At 41.6% G+C, this 10,930-nt stretch overlaps 1 protein-coding gene and 1 non-coding gene across 3 annotated transcripts; one reads left to right on the forward strand and one right to left on the reverse strand.

Moving 5' to 3' along the window:
- Positions 1 to 321: 321 nt before the first annotated feature.
- On the reverse strand, positions 322 to 3,133 carry IL17A (interleukin 17A). 2 transcript variants are annotated; one of them, XM_060021246.1, is made up of 3 exons: positions 3,107 to 3,133; positions 1,778 to 1,974; positions 322 to 559 (listed from the first exon to the last, which is right to left on the reverse strand). In XM_060021246.1, exons 1-3 carry the CDS (start codon positions 3,131 to 3,133, stop codon positions 322 to 324), a joined length of 462 nt encoding a protein of 153 aa, XP_059877229.1. The 2 variants fall into 2 exon arrangements, with proteins under 2 accessions (XP_059877229.1, XP_069397167.1); XM_069541066.1 differs by having other exon boundaries at positions 1,778 to 1,980.
- Positions 3,134 to 7,739: 4,606 nt separating this feature from the next.
- Positions 7,740 to 7,846, forward strand: LOC132433024 (U6 spliceosomal RNA). The gene has a single exon (XR_009521065.1). It is a non-coding gene; the product is annotated as a U6 spliceosomal RNA (small nuclear RNA).
- The last annotated feature ends 3,084 nt before the right edge of the window (positions 7,847 to 10,930 follow it).

Below are 10,930 nucleotides of genomic sequence, written 5' to 3' on the forward strand. Positions count from 1 at the left end.
CTTGTCTTAAAAAAATACAAAATAAGGCATGTAATTCATTAAAATGGAATCTCATGCCCCAAAGTTATCTTGGGGCCTATTAAATACATAAATAACTTAAAGCCCTTAGAAAAGCAAACAAGAAGCAAATTGGTACTCAGTCTAAAACTTCCTTCTTGGGGAAAGGGAAAAATGGTTCAGATTCCATCTCTAAACCAGTGTTCCCTCTGGAGTTTCCACTGGATGAACTAAGAACCCTGGTGATTTGGGTCAGAAATGGGGCTGGGTCTAATCCCCAGAAAGCCTAACTGATTTGGGGAGTGGGGGTCAGACCGGAAGCTCTTAAGCCATGTGGTGGACAATGGGGGTGACACAGGTGCAGCCCACGGCCACCAGCATCTTCTCCAGCCGGAAGGAGTGGGGGCAGTGCTGAGGCTCCCTTCGCAGGACCAGGATCTCTTGCTGGATGGGGACGGAGTTCATGTGATGGTCCACCTTCCCTTCAGCATTGACACAGCCCAAGTGGCTGCACTTGGCCTCCCAGATCACAGAGGGGTACCTCTCAGAGTCCTCATTGCGGCTGCAAGGGAGACAAAAGCCAGGAAGAAAGTGAATTCCTGGTAGAGCAGGAAGGAAATCAAACAGGAATAAACAGAGGGAGACAAATTCACAGGGGAGCAAATGATAGGCATTGTTAATTCTCTAAGTGCTGTTAGTCTGAAAAAGAAGTAGTTTGGGGAAAACTTGTGTTTCGAAGCCCATGAAGTGTTATAGAAAAAAAGACAATGATTAGTTTTCCCCAATTTCCGGCATACACAAAAGAAGATAGACTGAAACCACAGAAAGGATTTAAATTTGACACAAAGGTTAATTTCTTTAGGGTACATTTGATAGATGAAAAAAGACTAAAGGACTAGTATAGAAACAAGATAACTGTTAATCTGACTTAATGAAGTCTGTCTTTGAAGCAGAGAATGCACTCAAATTTTATCTGACAGCACACTGATGGAACAGAGCCCACGGCTGATGTGAAGGGCTGCAAACAAGATCTTAAGCCCCTTTACAACCTTCTGTCTCCCCTCCAGCTGCTTCGACTTCTGAATTCATTTATTTGAACTATTCTTAGTAAGTAGAAGTAAGAAGACGAGAAACCCTACAGTCAGGTGAATCTATAGGCTGCATACAACTGAGGATTACTTGCTTTACTAAAATCAAATTATCAAAATACATTTTGTACTTAATCCATCTAAATACTAGATGTACTAAGGACACAGCAAATATTGGTCTGTTGGGGATGTTGTCTAACTCAAAAAAGGGTGGAAATACCCAGCATGATACTTCTTCCACTGGTATTCAAGCTATATTTTCCCAGTGTTGATACAACCAAAAAAGCACAAAAATCCCAGTTAATTAATAGTTATTTTCAACACATCTTCTCTGGGAGCTCTGGTAAAGAGAATTCAAGCACTAATCTCCTACAATAAATGTCTATTTCTTTTTAAAATAAATAAACAACAGACTTGGGGTGTCATAAATATGAGAATGATGACCGCCGTTCATTTGGATGGATTTCTGGGGCAATGAGAACTAGTAGAATAGGTGTTATGGGGGCTGGGGAGAGCTGTGCTCTATCAAAGAAATCTGTAGAATGAAAGCTTGAGAATCATGGGTTTACACAACGGCCCTTCCAGTTTTGACGGATGATTCTGAGTAATACCGTTCTCAAGGTGATTTAGCTGGCAGTCTGATACATACAGGGTAGAAGAATACAGAGAGTTTATCTGGGACTTTTACGTACTGGAGAGTCCAAGGTGAGGTGGAGCGTTTGTAGTAATTGGAGGGTCTTCTGGAATTCACGTTCCGGTTAAGGATGTTTAGGTTGAGCCTCACATACTGGGGGAAGTTCTTGTCCTCAACATGCGGGCAGTCTGGACTTTGTGGGATTATGATTCCTGCCTTCACAAGAGCCACCAGACTCAGCAGCAGCAGCAGTGACTGGAACTGGGTGGGAAAGGAAAGAGAGGTGGGAAACGGGGTTAGTGCTACATGGGTTTTGTCAACAAAGTGTGGTGATGATGGAATTGCTGATAGTTGAGAACATGCTATGGACAACGACAATCTATACGAAATTTTCAGGTCTGTTAAATGAAAAGCTGGTTAGATGAACAAAATAATATTAGGATGGCATTTCTACCAGTCTTGAACATTTTTCTTTTCTAACTTAGAAAAACCACATTATTCATTGGCTGGCAGTAATTTTAGTGAAGATGGCAAGTCATCAACCTGTCAGTACATGCATCACTCTCAGGTCATTGGGATGGTAATGACCTTGATTTTCTAGGAAGAAATGTCCTCCTGCACCATCGATCCCGCCCCGTGCATTCTGTGAAACCCTATGTGAAATCAAATGTACACCTTAGAAATAAAGGGCTGTAGAAAATCCATGTGGTATCAGTTAAAAATTCTGTTGGTACCACTGGCAAACATCCAACCCAAAATGGACCCCCCCTTATGTTTTTCTTAGGTATATTTCCCAGGTTTTCTAAATTTACATATACTGATTCGGTAATCAAATTGGGTTTCAAAAAAGACGTTTTAACTTAAATATTTTAAAAACATAAAGACCATTTACTCTAAACCACACCTATACCATCTATACATCTATGTCTAGTTAGAATAAATAGGGTTAGCGTACCAAGACTATAGTATAATAACAGGATAATGGGAAGAAAAGTCACTGCCACAACTTAGTAAATCCTCAAGGATAGTGACCCATCTCATTTTGGATTGAAGAAAAATGGGAGAATTATATTGAATCCCTTGTACTCAGAGAAACAGATTTTCAATAAGCGTTCTTTCTTAGAGCACAGCATCGTGTGACACTTCTTGTGTGGTTTAGCCCCCAGTATAGCTCTCTTTCAGTTTTAATCTCACCTTTCAAACTGATGTGTACCAGTTCTTGAAAATGCTATACAATGACAAGTATCTATCAAGGGTTTCATTTCCCATCCTACGTAGACCGTATTCTTGGATTTCCATAGCTAGAATCCAGGATTTCATGCCTGCAGTCCAGAAATATTATCTGGCCCAAATCGACGACAGCATTGCACGTTAGTGCGGGACTCACCACGGATGAAGTTCTCACACGAGCCATGGTAGTTTCTCCCAGTTCACTGTAAGTGGATGAGCCTGTGCTTGCTGCGAGATGGACAAAGTGTAGCGCTACCTTCTCTCTTTTTATAGGGCTTTTCTCCTTCTGTGGTCACTTACGTTGGCGTGTAGGAGTGAGTTCAGGGGTGACACCATTTTGGTTAAAAGTTCCATCTCCGAATGAGGTCAGAGAAAAACCTCCCTTTCGTGACGGGCAATAATCTGCTTCTGGAGGAAAATGGGAAGGACAGAAATTTATGCTTCTAAAGACTATGTCTTCTCTTCATTATTCAAGGAACTATGACTTGTCAGAAGCTGAGTGGAAACACAGAAATCATTTATTTGTGAGCGTGCGTGAAACTGCCGTAAGAGATACCTTCTATTTTAATGGCTCGTGGGGAAATAAAAGTTTGACCTCACATTCAAGTCTTCTTTGGTCATATGCCTTGATTTCCCATTTGATAACTCCTTTCCTCACCAGATTCCCTAGCCAGATGTGGTGGAGACCGTTCCAGAAACTACCCATGGTCTCACCATATAAACAAACAAAAAATGGATACATAATTTCATGATGACAGGACATATTATTTCATCGATTTAATGCCTGCTTTGTTGAATGTCTACTCTGCTTGAGGAACAAATAACTAGGTTCAAGAGACGTGAGATTTACTATCAAAGGCACGTCTAACACTGCATGTTACCAAGCAACTTGTTAACTCACGCAATTCCTCAGGAGGAAGAAGGAGTGGGGAAATGTAACCGGACAAAGAGAGGAATGAAAATGGAGGTAGAGACTGCAGGAAGGTGGGGGTAGAGAAAAGGAGGGAAGGCAAGAACAGACAATGATAACAAGAAAGGAGGAGAGGAAAGGGGGATAAGAAGGGAAGAGAGATAGGACTTCCCTGGTGGTCCAGTGGTTAAGACTTTGCCTTCAAGGCAGGAGATGTGGGTTTGATCCCTGGTCGGGGAGATAAGATCCCACATGCTTCTGGGCCAAAAAAACCAAAACATAAAACAGAAGCAATATTGTAACAAATTCAATAAAAACTTTAAAAATGGTCCACATCAAAAAAAAAATCGTTAAAAAAAAAAAAAGAAGGAAAGACAGAAGGAGCTGGTTCCTCCTTCCTTTTCTCTCCACTTTCTAAGTGAGGTGAACTTCCATTTCAGGTCCTTGAGGACGGCTCCTCCTCGGAAACATTGAGGCCTATCCCAAGGTTGATAAAATGAGGGCTCAGCGGGCTTCCCTGGTGGCGCAGTGGTTGGGAGTCCGCCTGCCGATGCAGGGGACACGGGTTCGTGCCCCGGTCTGGGAAGATCCCACGTGCCGCGGAGTGGCTGGGCCCATGAGCCATGGCCGCTGGGCCTGTGCGTCCGGAGCCTGTGCTCTGCAGCGGGAGAGGCCACGGCAGTGAGAGGCCCGCGTACCGCAAAAAAAAAAAAAAAAAAAAAAATGAGGGGTCAGTGGATGAAGACATGGCTGGTGACGTGTCACCCTGTCTCTGCCCGTTCTCTGCAGTGAGGTGTTTTCTTGGGTAGACAGACACTGACTGATCAGTGAGGAAGGCCACGAGCAGCTGAAATCTCAGTGGCGATGGTAGATGGATGACCTTGGTAGGCGAAGCAGATACAGATGGAAGAGGAAGTGGGATGCAGTTTCTCCTGATTTCCTTGGTTCTGGTGTTGACCTCACCATGTACCTTGGAGACATGGAGTCATCGTGAGCTCCCCTGTCCCTCCTCCACATGTGATCACGTAGCCATCTCAGCAGCATCTGTGTCTCTCACATCTATTTCCTATTCCCAGACCTACTGCCATTCCTCTAACTCATTGCTCACCCACTTGGACTGTTTTGTTTTTGTTTTTTAGTTGAAGTATAGTTGACTTACAATGTTGTTTTAATTTCTGTTGTACAGCAAAGCAATCGTTATACATATATACACATTCTTTTTTATATTCTTTTCCATTATGGTTTATCACAGGATACTGAATATAGATATAGTTCCCTGTGCTATACAGTAGGACCTTGTTGTTTATCCATTCTGTGTATAATGGTTTGCATCTGCTAATCCCAAACTCCCAATTCATCCCTCCCCAACCCCCTCCCCCTTGGCAACTACAAGTCTGTTCTCTATGTCTGTGAGTCTGTTTCTTTTCTGTAGATGGGTTCCTTTGTGTACTTGGACTGTTTTAATAACCACATTTGCTCTTCCCAATTGTTATCTTCCACCAGCCTTCAACATTCCTGCAATAATGATCCTCAAAGCATGGCTCTGATTGTGCCTTTTCTTGTATCGTTCACTTGCATTCAGAACAAAATGCAGACCCCTTAGCATTTAAATTATTATTTGACTTAGTATCTGAAATCTGCAACCTTTACAGCTTTACCTGCCACCACGCTCCATGACCTGGCCTCATGGGGTCCTGATTGTTCTCCTTCCACAGACGGCCCCCAACTTACGATGGTTTGACTTACAATTTTCAAATTTGCGACGGTGCAAACGTGATATACATTCAGTTGAAGCTGTACTTCAGATTTTGAATTTTGATCTTTTCTCAGGCTGGTGCTATGTGGTATGATCTTCTCTCATGAGGCTGCAGTGGCTGTGAGCCATGCAATCATGAGGGTGAACAACCGATATATTTACCAACATCTGTACCCAGACACCGATTCTATTTTTCACTTTCAGTACATTATTCAGTAAATGACATGGGCTATTCCATGCTTTATTATAAAATAAGCTTTGTGTTATATGATTTTGCCCAACTGTAGGCTAAGATAAATGTTCTGGGCACATTTGAGGTAGGCTAGGCTAAGCCATGATGCTTGGTAGGTTAAGGTGTTTTAAATGCATTTACATCACGATGTTTTGAATTTATTGGGTTTGTTGGAATGTAATCCCATCTCAAGTCAAGGAAGATCTGTAATGCCTGCATGCCTTTTGTTAGGTACTGTCTCTGAAATGCCCTTTCCCATCCTCAGTTTATATCAAAATGCGCCTTTTCCTTCCAGCTCCGGTTCAAATGTGTCTTCTAAGTCTGGAGGTCCCTCCTGATCATTTAGCTGAAATGAGCAGCTCCCATAACACATAGCTTATACCTGCCTCTCTAGTAACTTTTGCTTCATTTTGTACTGTGTTTTATTTGGCTGGAAAAAGTATGTCTAAGACATATGTTCATTTCCAATTTTAGATTTTACTGTTACCCTTCAAGGCCAGTGTGCTATTCATCTTCGTAACTCCCTTGGTGCTTCCTGTGCGGCTTTATACAGCATAGGTCTCCACAGATTGCTTCTGTGTTGCTGGTTTTTCTCTGGGACACAGCTGTCCATGCATGTTTCTATCATATTGCATGTCATTTATGTATCTGATTTTCCTGCTAGACTGTGAAGCTACCTGGAGACAGTTATTATTAGTCTTTGTATCATCTAACACAGTGTCTAGGAAATAGGAAGTGCTCAATATTTTGACTGAATTAAAGTACAAATAATGTTATTTGGGTAGGTTGGAATCTTGAATATTCCTTTTGGGACCCAATTGCATGCCAGTGACCGTACTGAGCTAACACCTTGACTCTCCAGCTGATCGTTTTGAAGGTAGTGTGACAAGGTTGTGGCCTGTTTCGGACCATCCTTAAGTAGAAGATTTCTTGCTTGTTGCTGTCTGGTAAGGATGAGGTCAAGGTGAATGTGTTTGCTGGCCAAAGGGGCAAAGCTGATTCTAGTTGTCCTGCCTATGCCCGCCTCCTGTGCCAGTGAAATACACCCTGTGTGCTGTCCTTTGAAATACCAACCCTAGCTTTGAAATAAGGATGGGAAACAAGGTGGGTTTTCACAAAAGTGTAAAACTGGCCATTTTGAGGTGGTGGTTGGAGCTCAGTGTGCCCAGTCTTGAGTAGGACTGGTTTCTCAGATACACCCTTGAGCTGGAGGAACAGTCAGAAGCACAAAGATGGTGTGCAGAGCAAGGACGGTATTTGTCTGCAGAGGCAGCTGGTTCAGGTTTGGACCACAGTCTGTTCAGATAGAAGGAATGCTGGACTGGAAATTAGGTGCCCAGAACACTAGAGGAGAGGACACTTTTATTTTCACTGTGGTTCTGCCATTAACTACCCATGCCCTTAGGTATTTCACATCCTTGAGGCTCAGTTTCCCTCTCGATAAAATGAGTTTTTGCACCCGGTAATCTTTGATTATCTGAGTTTTCAGAGAAAGAAAATAGTGAAAGAACAAATAGGGACAGTAAATTAGGGGTGATGATTTTGCTTAGTGATTTTCCCCAGTTTATCAGTCTTGTTTCTTGGAGGGCTTGGGAAACAGATATTCACAAAGTAACGGGGAACTGCATCCTGGGAGTTGGGAGCTGGGAGCTCGGTGAGGTGAGCAGAGGAGGAGCAGTGGAGGCTGGGAAGTCTTCCTGGGAGCCAAGCATTCATCTGCTCCTAGTGAAGTGTCTATGGGCTTCTTGATTTAGGGAAATGATCTTCAAGGCTCCTTGATTTCATTAGGTCATCAAACAGCATCCCCTTGTACTTACAGTAGAGAACAATGTGGGAGATAGAAGAACATATATCCCTTAAATTAAGACTGTCATTAAAAAATTAAATAAATAGTGCTTGCTTCAGCAGCACATATACTAAAATTGGAATGACACAGAGAAGATTAGCATGGCCCCTGCGCAAGGATGACACGCAAATTCGTGACGCGTTCCATATTTTTTTTAATTAAAAAATAAATAAATAAGTAAATAAGTAAAAAAAACTTCTTGCTTAGGTGGTGGGGTTACCATCGAGATACTATTGTCTTTTCTACTCTACAGCCTTAAAAAACAATGGTCTCAGTAGAGGAGGAGGCCCTGTGCCACCGTTAATGACTTATTGTACAGTAAGTCCCCTACATACGAACCTTCAAGGTGCAAACTTTCAGAGATGTGAACGTGCGTTCCATCAACGTCAGGCGTGAGTGAAATTGCAGCTTGCCCTCTGTCTCCTGTTGCTGACAATCCTTCAGCTCTACCATCTCCCACCTCCTCTCCCTCCTCTAGTCAGTAACTCTTCTTGCCTGTTCACTCGATGCGAGCGCCTGTATGCCAGCAGTTGTGCTGTACTACTCTACTTTTCAAGGTGCTGTACAGTAAGATTAAAAATGTTTTCTTTATTTTTTGTGTTTGTTTTTTAATGTATTATTTGTGTGAAGAGTATTATAAACCTATTACAGTACAGTACTATATAGCTGATTGTGTTAGCTGGGTACGTAGGCCAACTTTGTTGGACTTAAGAACAAACTGGACTTAAAATGCGCTCTCGGAATCGAACTCGTTCATATGCAGGGGACTTATTGTATATTATAGTTTAAAGACAATGGCTACTCAAAGAAATCGGTATCATTTTATCTCGTGCTGTGCACATCACAAGGAAAACTCCTTTTCTCTTGATTTTGATGTAATATAGAGAAAGTAATGAGTAGCTGCAGAGAATCCTTTTGGGTTTTTAACTTGGGGGCTGATATTTTGAAAATGGGCCAACTGACAAGAAGCAATGTCAGGTACTTAATAGGAAGACATGGTTTTGAGAGAGGAGAACGTTTGCAACAGAGAGTCATCTGGAGGGCCTTGGGGCATTGATAAAATCAGGATTTAGCTGATATCCAGATTTAGATCTAGTTGTTTAAGATCTAGATCATCTATAATATCTCCAACTTCAAAGTATTAATAGTGTTATATACCAGAGGCTCAGCTCTGAGGTTAAAGCTGTTGTTTTTCAAGAATCAGGACTTACTGTCTATGAAATTGCCATGGTTTATTAAATAAGAAATATCATCTTAGTACCAGCCTGACAGTGTCAGTGTTCCTCTCCAGGGCAACACTGTTAGGTGTTCACTACGGCTATGTTTCTGAGGGCCGTCCTGAACAATGAATCGTTGGGTGGGAATCCTCCAGGGGTAGGTACAGGCTTCCTCTGGAATCCCTGGTGGAGGAATTTCTCCTCCTTATATGACATGATGAATTGAAGGAATGATTAATAATGAGTACTTCTGAATAAGTCATTGTTAATGGGCTGGTGAGGGCTAAGAGGTGAGAGGTAGAATCCTTTTTCAACATTTCAATTCTGTTTTTTCACCACTGGGCATTCTAACACTTGGTGGGTTGTTCTTCCCTGATGAAGACCCTCTGTGAACAGCTCCTGTGAGTGACTAATTATCTTTCTTCTGCTATTCATTTTTGATGCTGCAGGAGCCTAGTCCTAGCCCAGACCAGACTATTTTTATCTGATGGAATCAGATCACAAAACTGTTTGTACGTCTTTAAAAAACAAACTTAATCTATGGAGTCAAAAGAATGTTGATGGGCCATGACATTATCCACGTGAGGGATTTGATAGACAGGCATTCTGTTCCTGGTGACTCCCCAATAGTGCACCACACCTTCATCTTTTCGGTAAATGAGGCTTGCCTCTTACACATCTTTCCCAGCCTCAAAGCATTGAGGTGATACCTGGAAGCTGTGATGAGACCAAGCCATGCAAGGAGGAAGACACATCACATCACGTCATCTTAAAACAACTGCAATCCATCAGTGTTTCCCCTATCTCTACACGAACATCCACAACCCAACTCATCAGATGAGCATGTCAATTTCTCCTTTGAGTAATAACTACTACTAACCTCATGGAAACCAAGCCTCTTCCTTAGGTAGGTTTCTCACTAGCCTTTTACTGAAACACTGATTTAAAGTGGGTCAGAAAACTTTCCATTTTTTTTCAAACCAATACATTTAGAATTCTATCCCTATATATTAGCAGGCACATGCAAATTTTTTTTACGGGTGGCCTTCCCTTTGGCAATGCTGACTTCATCTAATACCCTGAGAATTAAGGTCAGCAAATGACTGAAGTTTCAAGTCTGAAAGGATGTCACTGAAAAGTAAGGTCTAAAATTAAACAAGCAAACCAAACCACACACTGAGGTTGGGCTATCAAGTTATCAGCTTTATTTTCTTTTCAGCAATTTTGAAGTTAATATGATTTAGAGACAACTGCAGAATGTATTTAAAGGACAAGATACAACATGTGGACTCAGAACAAATTGCTAATTGGTTTTTCTTTTTAGACAATATAGAAGATGCTCTGGTGAAGTGTCTTCTCCACAGATTGGAAATATAGTAAAATCAATAATAGTGATGCTATGTTCCTTTATTCCAAAATCCTTCGAAGGATTTGAGATGATTTGTAACAAAAATTCAGGTAATAAAGTAGATAAAAAATATGAATCAGGCCCAGCAAATATGGAGTCAAAAGTCAAGATCAGGGAAAAGAAAACCCAAAGTCACAGTCCATAGGGATCAATAGAATTACTCTAGTTGAGGTTTACATTTGTCTCTGAGCTTCCTGTCAGCCAAAGAGAAAAGGTAGATACGCTCAGTTACATAGTTTTCATTATCAGCAAGGAAGAGGCTAGCTAATTCCTTAGAAGAGATGGAGTTAGAAGAATGGATAAAGAAAATGTGATACATATACACAATGGAATATTACTCGGCCATAAAAAGGAACGAAACTGGGTCATTTGTAGGATGGACCTAGAGGTTGTCCTACAGGGTGAAGTAAGTCAGAAAGAGAAAAACAAATATTGTACAATATCGCTTATATGAAAAGTGATAATGGTACAGATGAACTTACTTGTAAAGCAGAAATAGAGTCACAGATGTAGAGAACAAACTTATGCTTACCAAGGGGGGAAGGGGAGGTGGGATGAACTGGGAGATTGGGATTGACATATATACACTACTATGTATAAAATGGGTAGCTA

The sequence above is a fragment of the Delphinus delphis genome, chromosome 10, assembly GCF_949987515.2.
Source record: "Delphinus delphis chromosome 10, mDelDel1.2, whole genome shotgun sequence".
Taxonomy (NCBI): domain Eukaryota; kingdom Metazoa; phylum Chordata; class Mammalia; order Artiodactyla; family Delphinidae; genus Delphinus; species Delphinus delphis.

What these genes read in the sequence shown, in the direction of transcription:
- IL17A (XM_069541066.1), bottom strand. Translation starts at nt 3,133, where the DNA reads ATGGCTCGTGTGAGAACTTCATCCGTG. An exon ending in GTGTGAGAACTTCATCCGTG is followed by an intron (nt 1,981 to 3,106) that starts GTGAGTCCCGCA and finishes TTTCCCACCCAG; the next exon opens with TTCCAGTCACTGCTGCTGCT. An exon ending in ACCTCACCTTGGACTCTCCA is followed by an intron (nt 560 to 1,777) that starts GTACGTAAAAGT and finishes TCTCCCTTGCAG; the next exon opens with CCGCAATGAGGACTCTGAGA.